A 16,868-nucleotide genomic window follows, 5' to 3' on the forward strand; every position below is an offset into this window, starting at 1 on the left:
TGTGGAACATTCGCTGTATTGTTCGGCCTCTGCGCTTTTATTAACCTCGTTTCCAGCAGTAACCAGTAGCCATCAGTTTTCTGAGAAACCCAGCTTACCCACTCAGGACCAAATGGCGAACAGCTAGGGACTGAGCTGTAAAGAAACTGGAGCGTCTAACGCCGTAAAAAGCCGAACATAAAAGGCATTTGTTTGTCAGATTTGGACGTAATTTTCTGTATGTGGACAGAAATGCAACTCCAAATTTATGCAGTTGCTTCATCTCTGCTTCATTCCTAAATCAAGAACTCTTTGCAAACACATTAAAGTTCTTTCTACCGCTGTAGAAGAAACAGAAATTCAATTGTGCTTTTATTACAGCTTCCCACACCTCATAACACACAAGGCTCGTCTTTCTCATAAAAGTCTGGGAGACAAAAGATTTGAAAAGAAACTAACCTTCATCCGCTCCTAGTGAAGCTGAAAATGCAGGAGACTCTTTGGCTTTTGCCTCTGATGCACGTTTGCAAATGACGTGTAGCTGTTTAACGGCGAGCGCTTTGACTTATCAGCAAAGTATTGAAAGACTGTTAAAAATCTAACGCTGGTGTGTGGTGACGTCTTTGACGTCTTTGTTACTCTCTCTTTAAAGCGTCTTGCATTCCGATGTCCACCCGATCTGAATGTGATAGACAAGATAGAAGATGGAAGATGACACAATCTTCTGTGTGAGATAAGGTCAAATTATAATTAGACAGGTTTGTTTTTGAGGGAAGTACCACCAATAAACCAAAGTTTGATTTCTTTGCTTGTATAAAACACGTTCTTTCATATTACCCATCCCAATATGTGTTGCATTATCCAGCATAATCTTGAATACTGCCTATACTGAGTCATTCAAATTATTTTAATGCTTCATCACAGTGTCAATGGGAGCAAATTAGTTTAAATGATGTTTAAGCCTTGGAGAAAAGTGTCCATCTCAATAGAACTACTTTCAATCTTCATTTGGTGTAAATGTAGGACATAAAAAGACCAAAATAGACGTTGAATGCGACGTCTTGACTGACTGTTCTGTGTTAAAGCTTTAGCTTTGAGAAGAGAGTGCTGCGTTCTGTGTTGCATGTAGCAACATTTTTTATTTGTACCCCTGCCATGTATCTGCTCGAGTTAATCAGCCCTAAAATGTCCAATAAGCCTGTTCTAATCTACGAGGGGATTCGGTTGTTGTGTTTCGCTGCCACAAAGGAAATAAGTTCCAATGAGTGGAAAACAATTTCATTTTACAGAAATCATTTTGAATATTGCAGAAGTGAACCAGATGGAGTTATCGGTTAATTGGCCAACTAATAAGATGTCATGAAATGTTAAGATCCTGGGCTTAAAAGCAAGACTTACTGAGAGATTTGTAAAGTAATAAACTGTCAGATAATCTTTCTGTGGAAATCACCAAATGGTTGAATTCACTGCTGAGTGCCTTTGTTGACAGATGATTTAGAAAAGGCAGTAAGCTGCGGCATCTAGCGGTGTGGATCTCTAAATTTTAAACACACTGGACCGATTAATTGATACTGAAGTAGGCCGGATGTGGTAAAATATGATTCATAGAATGTAAAGTATATACATTGAACTGGGAAACTTATGGCTAAATTCCACCGAGCATGGATACGATGTGTTCTTGGGGAGTCAATCATGGCAGTTCTAGTCGATGTTTCAAACCCCACCGGGTCTCGGCAACTGTTTTTGACTCCCTGTACAAACTTCCAGTCGTAAAAGCAGCCAATTTAACTACGTAGCACATTTAGAAGTGCATAGGGTTTGAAGTTGCGTGGAGAACCAAAGCACGTACATGGTATTGGTAATTCCCTGTATTCTTATTTTATCCTTAAGTCACTACAACTAGAAGATTTCAGGACATAAATATAAAGTTCTAAAAACAGTTTTTCTCATATTTGAAACAGTATTTTCATCATTCAGTATCAAGAAAGCCAAAGCTCTGTCGCAGTCCTCTGTCCATTGTGAATCAAGAATGAGTTCCTACAGGTGAGCAGCCGTCTTGTGTATATACCCCGGTTCAGTCAGCGGTCTCACACAGGGTAGAAGCGACGGAGGATGAACATTGTTGCCTGACAGCGAGGTTGGACGCCAGTTGTGTCCATTCTCATTGTGCAGAGTGGCGCGACGCCGTGCAGCGCAGCTGAATGCAGCTGGTTTGGGACGGTTCTGGCCGAACAGTTGCCGACACGCTGAGACGCAGCTGTCTCCGTGAACGCGACGCTTTTTTACAGCTCGACACCAGCAGCGCGAGGGTGGCAGGAAGACAAGAGAACAGACAAAAGGCTTGACTCATTCCCTCCGTGCTCCCCACCTTACCCTTCGTATTGTCAGATGGTTCATTTTTTCTCCTCCCCAATTTACCGCTTATCACTTTTTACGGCAGTACACTGGCACGCTGAAAGAAAGACGCAGCCCCGACCCTCCAGGTAGTCTCCGGGGAGGTCCACGCCTAATTAACTGGCAGCCTTTTGACATCGTTCAAAGCGTGTGGCCACCCGCTCTCTGGGCTGGGTTACCATTGTGTGTTTTGGCCCCACTGCTCTCTCCACAACTCTTCACACTCGTCATTTACAATTTAACAACAGCAAATTGTGAAAACGGTGAAACAGAGGTCGGGGTGCCACCTGGTTAGATCTGAGGCTCCTGCGACGTGGCAGCTTCCGGCTCGGTTTGGTTGGCGAAGGCAGATTCAGCCCGCTTGCTGTAGGTGGGTCCGGTTTAGGCGTGGTGTCAGGCACGGATTGCGGGATCATCTGTTTGCCTTTTGTGTGTGTGTGTGGGGGTGTTTGGACCACCTGTCTTGTTCCACACCAGGTCTGTTTGGACAGTTTCAGGCCGTAGTAACCAGCAGTGGAGGATCTTTGGTGGTCTTTGTTTTCTTTTTCTCTGCTGGAGGTTCTTTCTGACTCACACAGCTCAAACCCACCGGCCTCTGTCAGCAGCAGCAGCAGCAGCAGGTGAAGGGAGAGCTTAAGCTGTCTGTCTGCCTCACTTGTTGGCCTGACATCACCTGTTATTGGATAGAAACGTGAGATTTTCCTCCTTTGTCACTGGGCATGAACTCTGTACTCGGTATGAACTCACCTGAGGTGTTTGCGTGTTTGATGTGGCGACTTTTATTGACCTATAAACAAACCGGGAAGCGTTCATTTTTTCACTGCTCAGTAGCAAGTGAGATGATTTAAGCACAGAAAGGCGGAGGCAACACCAGAATGAACCGAGTAGCAATCTAAAAATTAGACCTCCGATGTCAGCTGTAATCTGCTGCAGCCCCCGCACGATCCTCACGAGGACTTACAAAACAAAAGAGGGCAGAAAAGGCATTGTTTACTTTAATTACGTCTATTAAAAATTCAGACAAATTGCAGTGAGCTCATGCAGCACCTCACCTGACCCGCGTCGAACCGAAACGAACAAACGAACACACACACACACACACAAATTCTTTTTTCTAGAAGGCTTTTATTGTGAAAGTCAGCTAAGAAGCACGATAACAAGTTCTTCTGGCAGCACTTCGTGTCTCCGTTTTCTCCTAACTCAGCTTTTCGGACAGTTAAAAAGAAATTCTGCAATTAACAGCTCAGGTGCTTCGAGCGGTCTGCTCTACTTAAAAAATCCTTTAATAGACTGAATGATGCATTGTTGCTAAACTTGCACTTAGAGCTCAAAGTGATCCACTGTCTCTAAAAAAACAGCCTCAGCATGTGATCTCCCTATCTGGGTGACGCTTCAGAGGCTCGCCATGCAGGCGCTTCTGAAAGCCGGGCGTCTATGGCTGGCTGCTGCTGCACGGTGTGTGTGTGTGTGTGTGTGTAGCCTTACATAACAATCTAGTGAGTGACTACGATTGTCTCTTTACTCCTTAAGTAGGTCTATGCTCCGAGTATAAAGGAGATCTCAGTCCGCCCGCCCCGGTTGTGACACACATTCATACTCACCTCCTAAACTAATTATCTTGCGGGCCGATCGACTCGTCTCGTCGTTATCGGCCTCATCAGTTAACATCGGGGGAGTTTTTGCTTCCTTGATCCGACTTTTGAAGTTATGCTGTTTATTTTCGATGGCACAGTTACAAGACTAACTGATCTTTGCATTGTTTGTTGATACTGAGCTCATCCAAGAAAAAATTTGTAGTTTCTCTCCCACGACGTCATAAAAGAAAGCACATATTTTACCCCCATGTGGGACAGTATTCACAACATCATCAATGTTCTTTATCCGTTCTGACAGCTCTGAGTTTTCTGTAATTTAAAAGGTACCATAACTATTTATTTACTTTATATAGGCTACATATCAGTGGTAGGGGGCAAAATTTTTTGTGACATAATATTGATAATCTGTGTCGTATTACTGACAAACCGGTGCTTCCTTTTTTCTGTCTGGCAGATATTTGAAGTGTTTTGCTCTATTTTTGTTCCTGACATATTGACACAGTCAAGTGCATCAAGGTAGAGCTGAGTTGTCCACGAATCAGATGGTTGGCGGGTTCGATACCCGGCTCCTCCACTCTACATGTTGAAGGGTCCTTGGGCAAGACACTGAACCCTAAGTTGCTCCTGAACGCCGCAACATCAGTGTGTGAATGGTTAGCTCTTAAAAGTGATGAGCAGTTGGCACCTTGCATGGCAGCCAATACCATCACAGTTTCAAATCTGACTGTTTAACAGATTGAACTCTGACTTTGGAACAATATCTTGAGGCATATTTTAATCTTGCATTACACGTAGCATGGGATTTGCATCCAGCATATTGCGAAATGATTTGGATACGTGCACGTGCACATGCAGTACGGTGTGTGCTAAACTCTGTAAGTTTCTTTGGCTCTGGTCGGAGCCAGTGGCTTCTGCTTTTTAAAGCATGTTTGACAAATGCGCGGCCTGTGATGTGGCTTCGTGTTGACACAACTTCTCCTCCAGCTCACAGACTCTAATTTAGCTCTGTGCAAACTCGCTCACACACACACACACACACACACACGCGCACACGCTCTCACATATTTGAATAAAACACACATATGCTTAAAGTTACAAATCCATCACAGCTCACAACACCGGAGTATAAGCTGCCTGTGTTGTACTCTGGAGTTATCAGGAATTAGCCTCAGTTGGGGATTTTCAGGCTCTGGTCTGTACCTGTCTGTCTGGGAACGCTCTGCCTGCCTGTCTGTCTGTCTGTCTGTTTGTCTGTCTGAGGGCAAACTTGCATGTCCCCCGGGGGTCCGAGGACTGGAAGGAACTACAGACCACGCGAGAAAAATTTGAAAGGCAACTTTTTAATGACAGGAAGACTCGGATGACGCCATCACCCGTTTCCCTCCCCTGTTAGCTGAGAGCTCTGGAAACGCGAGGAAGAAAAGGGGGGGCAGGAAAAAAAAAGCAGGGAAGAGAGGGGAGAAAAGAAGGGGGGGAAGTGTTAAAGAGGGGATGGTGGAAAGACAAGAATGAGGAGAAAGAGAGGGAAATGAAAAGAAAGAGGCCATTAATTTAGTGCTGTGGGAGGGATCTGAAGGTTACTGAGCTCTCTCTGCCAGGCCCTCCTGGGTTGACTGATGCCTTTGTGAGGAGGCCAGGAACCACACACACACACACACACACACACACACACACACACACACACACACACACACACACAGAGGCACGCACGCGCGCGTTCCAAGAAAACTCCGGGTTTGTTGCGGCAGGCCAGTTTCAGCAAAATAGACACACACACACACACACACACACACACACACACACACACAGACACACACAGATGGTCATTAATGGGCTTCAAAGTGAGAGCAAAATGGGAAACCTTAATTTATTTCCTCTCCTGGATGTGATTTGCCGCGCGATGCGTCTGAAAATGTGGTGATGCTGTGTTTTTTTTTCTTTCTCTGCTGTGGTGGGAAATCAGGGCAGAGCAAACGTATGGATGTGTGTGTGTGTGTGTGTGTGTGTGTGTGTGTGTGTGTGTTGATGTATTTTGGGATGCCGTGTTTGTCTGCGTACGTATGCACACAGTGTCAGCCAAACAGGCCACATTAAAGGGCCAGTAAGCGACGTGTTGGGGCTAAAAGAATAGGATGTGTTTCTTCATGTTGATGTCATGTTATTTCTGATTCATCAAATCAAGTTTTGAGTTGTAGTTGAGGAAGACTGAAGACGTCTCATAGATCCTTGGCTAAAGGTTCTCTGCCCCTGCCTGGAAGTCTCAGTCTTCATCTTTGTAGTTTTATTTTGTTTCTCAGCTCTGATCTTTGCTCTTTTTCCTTGTTTACTGCATAATTTACTTTTATTGGCCTCTAAGGCGAGAAGGAAAGATTAAGGCCAAGTGTTCACATGAAACGGACACAGATAGACATCGCTTTGTTGCCAGGGGTCACAGGCCAAAAATGTTGGAAACCACTGACCTACTGAGTCAAGAGTTAAGATCTTCGATCGTACCAGTCCATGCAGAAACGTAACTGAGAAACCTAAAAAATGGAACTGAATATAATGAAGCTTGCATCCTTCCATAGTTTGAGCGACACCTGAATTGTTTTCTGTCAGGTAAATTGACTAAATCAGTGACTCTCAAACTTTTTACACAGCGTAACACCTCAGAACTATTTTGACAGACATTAAAATCCAGCATCGTAGGATGTTCAACTACAGACAGTTGATGCAGGTTTATTAAGAAGATCATTTATCGCTGACTGAACCAGAGCTCATTTGGTAGAAAAGTAGTACTCCTGATCTGCACTCACTATTTCACGTCAGATTTTAACCAATCGTGGGTGTTTTAAACTAACTTAACGGCGTATCAGGCTGATATTAAAAAAAAGGAAATGCAAAACTTATTTTAAATAACATTCAAGTGGTGTTGTAGTTGAAATTTATTCAAACAAGTCTTTGGACTGTGGGAGAGAACCCATGCGGACACAGGGGAACATGCAAACTCTACACGGAAAGCTGAGGTTTGAACCTTCTTGTGTTGAGGACTAGAATGAACCTTCAGTCTGCAAAATAAATCGGTCGGTGCTGTTTATAAAAGACGTCGGTCCATACTTATCACAGCTGGAAACACCACCTCACTCTGAGCTGAAACCTCCCGAGGCCGTACGACTGTATACTCTTTCACGTACAACACATGTCCATGTTCTGACAGACGAGATTCATTTCACGAAAGCTATTCGTATTAGGACACGGGCATGTTTATTGCTCTCGTATTAATCACTTACACATACGCTGCAGCGTGGCCACGGGCTCAGAACGCTTGTGAGGTCTCGTAGTGTGTGGCTGGAGCAGTGACAGAGAAGCTGCATGGCAGAAGGCAGCTCGGAGAAACGCTGCCAATATATCCGAGCGCCTTTTAAAACTAGAAAGAAGGACAGGAGTGCAGACTGAACTGCCATTTTGTCGGCACTTCATCTTGGCATCACATCAGCTGAATAAGTGATCTACACAAGGCAGAAGGGGTTACTGTGCAACCGCTGCAGAGCTGAAAACTTGAGACTTGGACTGGAGTCAGATTTCAGATACAAAAATTACTCGAGACTTTATCCCCTGCAGATTAGACTTGACTTGAGACTCAAGAGCAAAACCATTTAAGTTTCCAGTTTTGGCCAAGTAACATCGCAGGATTCTAATCAAAAAGACAGCATCGGGCAGGCCTCGCATATCCGCACAGCTTAAATATTTAAGAAGGCCCGGTCTCAGCTTTGCAAAAAAATACTTTGTGAAACTTTGAGAAGAAAAGTTCAAATGCTCTGTCATTTTGATATTCAGCATTGAAAGACTTGCCCTCAAGTGACCTACTTTGACAAGATTGGAGACCTGACTTGGACTTTTCTCCCGACTTCCCAAGAAGAACTTTATTCGCCATCACGGCAATTTAGGGAGAATGAAGCCAGGAACTTCCACCAATGAAACTTGTATTAAGTCAGGACATGGAGGACAATGAATATTCACTCTGCTGAAGACTTTCCTCAAGTACCTTTTTAAAGAATCGGTGTATAAAGCCTCATAGTGAAGAAATTCCCAACGTTAGTTCACAGTTCGGAGCAAAAGCTCCAATCTTCTGTTGTTTTTTCTCCAGCTGTTGAACAACCATTCACATGAGCAGGAACCACCCTTGACTCCCCCGACCAACTTCGCAATGCTGGTTGTGATTTCAGAGGAGTGAAACCGAGTTAGTTTTAATCATCCCGTCCAAACCCCAGACAAGTGGATTTTTTACGGCCGCAGCATAAATCAAACGAATGACATTAAAGTACAATACCCAGATTTCTCATCACTTGGCTGCGGTTTTCTGAAAGTTGTGTCACACATAACAGAGGGGGCAAGTATCAGATCATTAAGGAGGTCAATATATCATAGTAAAACAAAGGGAGAAGTCACATGGGTACGAGGCATTGTTCTAATATTGAGCTGGATTCGTGGGTTTGGCCTGAGAACACACGAAACCACAGCTCTGTCATGTGTGTTACAGTGAACCCCCTCCTCCTCCTCCTCTGACTCCTCTGCAGTTGACTTACTCCCCCTCCTCTGCTGAGCGTTGTGTCGACGCTTGCACCTCCCTGATGAGTCAATGTCGGAATCACTATTTGCTTATATAAATGCCGATAACAGAAACCAGTCCATTAAGCTCTAACCTCTTCTTCTGTGTGTTTGCAGGAGTTCAGGGCAGCGCCGAGTGTTCGTGTGGGAGGAACCACTTCACATGTGCGGTCAGTGCATTCGGGGAGTGTACCTGCATCCCGGCCCAGTGGCAGTGCGATGGAGATAATGACTGCGGGGACCACAGCGACGAAGATGGATGCAGTGAGTTTGCAACCTTTTCGTGTCGCCGTCGTTTTCTCTTTCCTTCCCTCTGTTTCTATCTCACTGTGACATAACATGCACAAGATTTATTGACCCTGAATGTGTCCAGTTTTAAACTTGAACAAACGCTGACGTAAGAAGCATCTGGTACTGATGATCCAAGGATGTGTCTCACTCTTAGTTTATTTGATCTGTGTGAGATTTTTTTTTTTTATAGCTTTCCTTGATTAATATAAACATAGTTAACCACTAAGACATTTTTCTCACTTAATAGAAGTAGCCAAACATCTCAAATGTTAAATGGTGTATAAACACAAGCAGCTGTACAAGATTTCTTTTTTAAATCTAAATAAAAGTCTTAAAAATCTTGTTGAAAAAGCTCCTGATCAAAAAACAAATAACAGATCAGAAATCTGACCTGACATTTGATATATTCGCTACTTGTTTTTACAGTTTTTGACACTCAGTGCTGTAAACCAGGGACGTGCGTGACTATTCAAACGCCCGCTAGTTGACTCAAGAATTACAAGTTGGTTGAACTAGTTATTAATATTTTATTAATGTACAGTACCAGGCAGCAGCACCTCTATGATCGTAACATTTCTTTACTGTGAATTATACCAACCGATTCCCCTACCCATCCAACTTCAAACTTATAAATTGGTTTGAGGTGACTCTATCCAGGGCAAAAAGGTTGGCAGAACTGGTATTAAGAAGAAAATACAGAGTATGGTAGGTTTTCAGTAACATTAAGCAGTGAGAAGCTCACTGTACATGTAAACGTTTCGTTAGCTTGCCTGCTTTCTTGAAGCTGAAACATTATTCTCTGTAAGTTTGCGTAATCGCTGACGCTGTGTTTGTCGGTGAAATCGCAAAGTTAAGAAAAATAATATCTAGTAACAACTTGAAAGGCATCGTGTATGAAGTTATGCCACAGCAGGCGTGAGCGTGAACTCTCTCCGCATCTAATAACATGACGAACATCTTGATTTTCTTCATAATCATTCACAGCGTTCATCAGAGAGATGTTATCCTTATGTTTCTCAGTGTTCAGTCCATGAAGTCTCCCAATGTTAAAACAAGACATACCGGAGCAGGGCCGGTCCTAGCTATGGGCAATGTGGGCGGCCGCCCAGGGCGCATTCTCCGTGGGGGGCGCACGAACGCCCGAAAAAGCAAAAAACCTCTGTAATTTTCGATACCGCTCATTAAGTTAGCGGAGCGGGCGCCCCGGGAGCGGGGTGTTGACAAGGCAGAGGGGGGCGTCGGACAGACCGATGGGGGCGCACGGCGCATCCAGGGGCGCACGGGCGGCCGTTAGGGCCCAGGGCGCAAATGTGGCCAGGACCGGCGCTGTACCGGAGTATTCATTTCTTCGATTATGACTGTTCTCTGAGCGTTTCCTTCCTTTTTAGACTAGTCGACTAGTCTACAGTTCAAATTTAATCAACACTGGATAACCGGTTTTACATGTTTGTTCCTTTTTTATGACTAAATCAGCCACAGTTCTGTTCTGAATGTTATCTCTGTCCCCTCGAGCGAGTCCTCGAATCGAATACTCCGGTTGTGCTTGGCAGCAAATTCATGCAAAGTGCATGACTTCTGAATTATTTGGGTTAGGTAGGTACAAGTGTGCTCAGCCACATTTTATTATTTTTTTTTTTTTTCCCCCTGCACAAAGAGTCTACAATAGTAAGAAAAAATATAATTGGGTCCATATGGATCCCATCATCACCCAGTGAAACAGTGAATGGGTCACTGGTCCAGGCGGGGTAGTATTTCTGATGCAGAAGCAGAACGAGGCTGCTCTGCGTGGTGTATGCCCCGTGCAGGAAAAAAAAAAAAAAATGCTTGAGTGACTTTTGGCACCAGGCGGCGTTTGGCTGGAGGGAAGTCTTGGCAGCAGAGCCAGACAGGAGTATTTTCCTGCAGAGCATGTCAGTTTGTCAAGTGGAGGAGATCTTCACCGCTCCTCTTTTATACTTCAGTGTATTGATGTGAAATGTCAGTGTAAGAGTCTTTTTTTTTTTTTTCATTTCCCTGCTCGCCTATAGAGCAGGCAGATGCTCCCCTTTTTATTTGACACACCACTTCTTTTAAAGGTGTGTGTGTGTGTGTTGCTATTTTTTCCCCATCAGTCTTCCGTCACATTAAGTTATTTAGGGGTTGGGAGAAGGGACGCTAAGTGTTATTGATCTCCAGCCAGTTGAATGTTCAGTCAGTCTGATCGCATCGATCTGCGGCACGCTTCTTATTTAAGGAGACACGTGGAAGCAGCTGACAGATATCAGAGCATCTAGCCAGACCTTCCTAATCCATTAGTACTGTCTGATCGATCCTCAGCTCAGAGTGGAATGCCCTCCAGTCATTCACGTAATCACAGAGCTCATATCACAGAGATTCATGTTGTTGTAGTGGCCAGCCACTGAATACTACAGCTACAATCCTTCAGTGTTTATGTCTACACATAAATATACCGTCCTGCTGCTGCCTCAATAGTGTGTGGCACCCTGGAGAATGAGTATACTGGCAATGAAGACAATTTTGCCAACAAAAGTTTGATACTCAAGGCATTTTTTGAAAACTCCAGCACCTAAGGATTTGATTTGAAATATCTTTGAGTTTTGGGGACAAAATGAAGAAGTGGTGCAGTGAAAGGGGTGCCAAGATAAGTCTGAGGGCTGACAAGATGATTAAATGGATTAATTGTTTTATGAATTTTTTTCTCATTTTAGTTAGTATAGTTTTATCTCTGCAGGCGTCTTGCACATGAAATCATCTATGATAGAAAATTCTCTCTTGCAAAGAGAAGTTGATTTGTTTTAAGTGGATGTGAGCCAAAAAAGTTGGGAAATGCAGTTACGGACGTAAAAATACAGTCTGAACATCTCTGTAACTCCAAAGATCAGGTCATACAAAAAGATGTTGTTTTCACAGTAAAAAAAAAAAAATTGGCCGCTGTGGTTGACAGAGTTTTACCGTAAATACGGTCTAACTTTTCTAAAATCACGGTAAAAGGATATTAGTACTGCTTCACATATAAAGTTGTTTTGTTTCATTCTATATTTTAAAATGTCTGTATATTACGGTGTTTTATAGTTCTTAAAATGGCATATGAATAAGGTTCTTTATACAGAAAAACATTCATACTTAATTGCATATTTTGCGGTCTTTTACAGTCATGGTTTGACAGTTTTTCACCGTAAAATCTACAGACATCTTTTTACAGTGACATTCTGTAGAGAGAGATGCTCACTCTTGGTTCAAATATTAAAATTGAAAGTGTCTAAAAGTGTCTTCCAGTTCTCAGATTTTAATAGTTCCCGACTGACCGAAATATTGATTTGAGAACTATGAATGAGATTCAATGAAATGTGTGTGTGTGTGTGTGTGTGTGTGTGTGTGTGTGTGTGTGTGTGTGTGTGTGGCCTGAAACATCACATATTCAGCCGATGTGTTTGCCGGTGTATGTGTGTTTGCATGTGTCACAGTGGAGAGTCGATGCCCACGTGACTCTGCTTCTATTACGCTGATTAAATTAAGCCGGTCGGATCGTATAAGAAGCGAGGGAGTGAAATTTATGGTTTTTTTCCAACGTTTCCTAAGCGCGGCGAAGAATTGAATTTACGGAGGCACGGTTTGAACGCATGGCGGAGAGAAAGCGGTTTTCCACGATTCAGCAGGAATGAGAGACGTGTGTGTGTGTGACCGTGAGAATGTAGAAACACAATGAACACACAGAAACACACAGACAAACGCTTCTTTTCAGCAGGATCGTAGTGGCGTGGTTTGCGGCGTCCCGACTTTGTTTGAACATTTTTTTATCATTTATACCAATTTAACAATTTCCAGAGGAAGCACAAGATGAGGAATCTTTGCTTGAACATTTTTATCATTTATACCAATTTAACAATTTCCAGAGGAAGCACAAGATGAGGAGTGTGTGGGACCAATTTAACAATTTCCAGAGGAAGCACAAGATGAGGAGTGTGTGGGTGGGTGTGAGAGAAGCAGGCGAAAAGTGGCCGACCATGCCTATGAAGCACTCCGCGTAAACTTCTGATCTAATTACGATGTGGGAATCACATGGAAATTACAGTGCAGATGTGGGTGGTGCATGTGAGTAAGTGTGTGTGCGTGCTTGTGCTTGTGTTCCCCCGTATAAAGTTTCATAGCTGCACAGAGACCAAAGAGGGAGTGGAGATGCATGAATTCTTTTTCTACATGCTTTGTGTGTGCGTGTGTGTGTGTGTGTGTGTGTGTTCTGAGTAAAGGATGAGGTAAGTGGTGTTGTGAATGTCAGTGTAGGAACTCTATCGTACTCTAAAGGAGTTGCTGGTGGGTGACGGTGAGGAGGAAATGGTCTTTACAGCCGGCAGCTTTCGTCTCTTCACCCCACATGTAACATCTGTATGTTTATAGTGGACCACACTGGGTAAAAAGGGGAGTGAGAGGAGGAGGAAGGGGACGTTCTGTGCTGGGCGATCATAAATCTACCCATTCGAAAACAAACATGCAAAGTTAGAGGCGCGTGCCGGTGTGTTTACATGTTTTATGTCCCTAACTAATGCCAGGACTGCAGTATTTTTGGTCAAAGTTATATTGAAGCTTGGATGGCAATTCAGGGTAAGAGCAGCTTGCTTTCAAAAGTACTTTGTTTCAAGGTTGTTTGGAATAAATCTAGCTGAATAAACACGGCCGAATGGGCAAAGAAAAGGGCTCCACCTAGATTTAAACTCCGTCTTTCAACATTTTCCTTCTGTTTATCCGGATGTTGGTAGACCAGATGTCCTTCACCCCCAGCCATGTCCTCCTGCTCTTCTTTTTTTTTCTCCCAAGAAAAAGGCACATGTAGTACCTTAAGCGTGTTCTGGGTCTACCTCAGGGTCTTCTCTCAAGTTGGACATGTCAAGGAAGATACCCAGGAGGCCGATCGGACACACCGCAGAACCTTCTACTGGCTTTTTTCAAAACAAAAGGAGATCCTCTGAATGTGCGCCTCGTCTCTAAGAGGGAGTTAGAGCCCCCCATTGCACTGTTAAAACACTAAAAAAAAAAGGCAGCACAGAGACATGAAATACAGATCCAGGAAGTTCAGTTTGAGTTTTGGTAAACCGCAGTGGCTCATAACTTTTTTTTTTACACAACTCTTTTACAAACAAAAGTTATGATAACATTGAGCGTACGTGCAAATGAACGAGTCGGTCCAGGCACCGTGTGAACGGAGTTCATTTTGGCTGCAGGTCTCATTTTGTATCGTCTGGTCCCAACACCCACATCACCCACACACACACCCTGTCTGTCAATCTCACGCTTCATTTTTACCCTCACTTACTCAGCAGTGAAGCAATCTGTGAATTTCCCGGCCATGCACGCTGACCTCCGCTTGAACTTCGGAATAAATCTGAGAAAGAAGATGCGGCATGACTGGACAAATTAAAAGTTGAACTTCTTGAATTTCCTGACTGAAGATGATACAGGTGCCTCTGATGGGATTGCGAAAGCATTTCTGTTTTCGTGCCTCGGTAGTCAAAGAGCATGAAGAGCATGTTGCGCAGTCACACATCTCAAGGACAGGACACTAATTAGCCTTTATAAAATTAAATGAAGGCATAACTTACAGTTGTTCCATCAAATTAAAAACACACATTTTTTCACTGATACAGCTGTCTTGAGCTCCGGGGGTGTACACAGCTCTGGATGGTGGTGGGGGGGACATGGACTGAACAACATATTTTACTATGTTTAATTACAAGCCAAACATATGAGCTGCAAGGGACGGAATTAGAGGGATATACGTCCGTGTTGTTGGCAGTCTTGCTTCACATCTATGAACCCTCGTAAGGAGAAGGAAGGCTGCACACTGCCTTTGTGAATCCGGTTCCTATGGAAATGGCAGCGAGTGCTCATTGTGCGCCGTCAAAACTGAAGTGCCACGTGAAAGAAAAAGGGAGAAGGACGGAGAAAGTGACGAAAGGGAAGATGACTGCTACGTGTTCAGCACCTTGCCAGTCTCTTCATAAATCCACTCTCTACCTCACTCCTTCAAACCTTGTTGTGTTGTACTCTGCTTTACTTGAGCATTTGAACATTCATCTTCCTGCTGTTGCCTCCCTCCATCATTCCTACGTTTACATTTTTCACGCTGGCCTCAGCCGTACCAGCGTTCACTCGCTGCGCTGAGAATCCAGTCAGTTTTCAAAATAAAAGAAGCACATAAATCAAGGAAAAATAAGCAAGTTAACAAAATCTGGTGGTCAAAACACACGTGAAACAAGACACAATGTCAGAGAGTTGTGATCAAGAGTTAATCATGTTCTTAAATAATACAAGGATTCATCTGAAACTTGATAACATGCATAACAATATTTCCCGTCTAAAATCTGCTCTTCTGAACTCTCTGCCCTGAACGTGGACACGGCAGGCAGGCGGTCATCTTATCGCGTTCAACATGTGTGTGAGTTTTTTGTCGTCTCTCCTATCTTATCTCGCTCAGTTTGTCTGATCTCTCCTCCCAGTTCAAGGCAATAAAATGTATCAACGCACACTGATATAAGACGTTCATAACAACAGTATCCACAGCAGATAAGACGAGGCAACCTTGGAAGACTTATTCATTCTCTGTTATTTCACCATCCGTCTCCTCCCACCTCCTCCCTCCCTTTTTTTTCCCCTGCATTTCACTTCCTATTGAAGTAAGCAGGAACGTGACACACACACACACACACACACACACACACACACACAGATGCATAGGCACTGTGTTGAGAGTCCTGCTGAGTTGAAAGCAGCTGAAGTTGTGAAAGAGTAAATGCTTTCGGCCAGAGTGAGGAGACAGGACTGGAGACAAGATAGATGTGAAGGAGTGTGTGTGTGTGTGTGTGTGTGTGTGTGTGTGTGTGTGTGTGCTGGGGTCGCTGTGTGATGAAATGGAAGAAAATCTCTGTTGTGCGCGATTGAAAGCGCCGCATGACTGTTGGCTTCCTCTGCTGTCGGTTCACACACCTCTGCGAGATCTGGGAAAAGGGTGTGTGTTATAAACTCAAACACACACTCGCGGGTATACACACGCACACATGCACACATACACACATACACACACACTTGGCCTTGAGGTCCCTCTTTTGGATGCACTTCAGGATATCTGTCAGGTATAACGGGGCCTCCTGGTGGAGTTATATTTCCCATATTTATGAGGAGAATCCATTTGAACGACCCATGTGCCGATGTTTCGAAAACATCGGCACATTTTAAACACGTGGCAGTTACTTTTGACCAAACATACACTATATCTTGTTGACCACTAAAGCCTAAGTGTAATAATAGTAGAATTAATCACGATTTCTGTATGTTTATTGCGCAATCTTACCCCCAAATTCCACCGGGCACGGATACAGCGCATTTCGTGTACACTGCAGACGCCGGAGGTATATGCGGCCATACTAGTCAGTGTTGCTACACAGAGAATACGTGGCTGTTCTATTGACAGACGTTGCGAGCAGCCCGTGTCATCCGCCACAGTGCAGCTCGAGCTGACAGGAAGTCGGATACAGAAACGGCATAGAGAATCCGGTTGAATTTCAAAATAAAACACCCCGTGCAAACTGCAGAGAAACAAGTTAACTGTGTAGCATATTTACAGTTTTAGAAGCAAAAAAAAAACATGAGCAAGTTAAAGTCTGGTGGGAATGCTCCACTTTGGAAGCACTCCTGGTGGGATTTGAAGTCGCTTGGCTGGTGTGGTTTTGGGTTAAATCTAAAGCTTAGTGCCCACTGCACAAAAACGACGTCAATTAAAACAGTGATTATGTCAGATGACAGAAAAATTAATCCCATCTGATAATCATTAGCATTGAGACGTCCCGCTTTTACAGGCCAGTTAATAATCTTGAATTTCTAACGTGAACCTGGACAAATCTGATCACGTTTTAATTTGAGCTTTTCGGCAAAGGAACTCTAAATTCCGACAACTCTAATCTCCAGATGTCGGTCTTTGTCGCAGAGACTAATCTCAACCCTTGACCCACGATCAAACTCAAATCAAAACAA

The 16,868-nt window shown here is 43.7% G+C and overlaps 1 protein-coding gene across 3 annotated transcripts in view; it reads left to right on the forward strand.

Moving 5' to 3' along the window:
- lrp4 (low density lipoprotein receptor-related protein 4) overlaps positions 1 to 16,868 on the forward strand; it is a 113,617-nt gene that overhangs the window by 42,455 nt on the left and 54,294 nt on the right. For all 3 annotated transcript variants that reach the window (XM_027281172.1, XM_027281173.1, XM_027281174.1), the window contains exon 2: positions 8,673 to 8,819. In XM_027281172.1, the coding sequence (XP_027136973.1) occupies positions 8,673 to 8,819 (147 nt within the window). The remainder of the gene's footprint in view (positions 1 to 8,672; positions 8,820 to 16,868) is intronic.

The sequence above is a fragment of the Larimichthys crocea genome, chromosome VIII, assembly GCF_000972845.2.
Source record: "Larimichthys crocea isolate SSNF chromosome VIII, L_crocea_2.0, whole genome shotgun sequence".
NCBI classification, from domain to species: Eukaryota; Metazoa; Chordata; class Actinopteri; family Sciaenidae; genus Larimichthys; species Larimichthys crocea.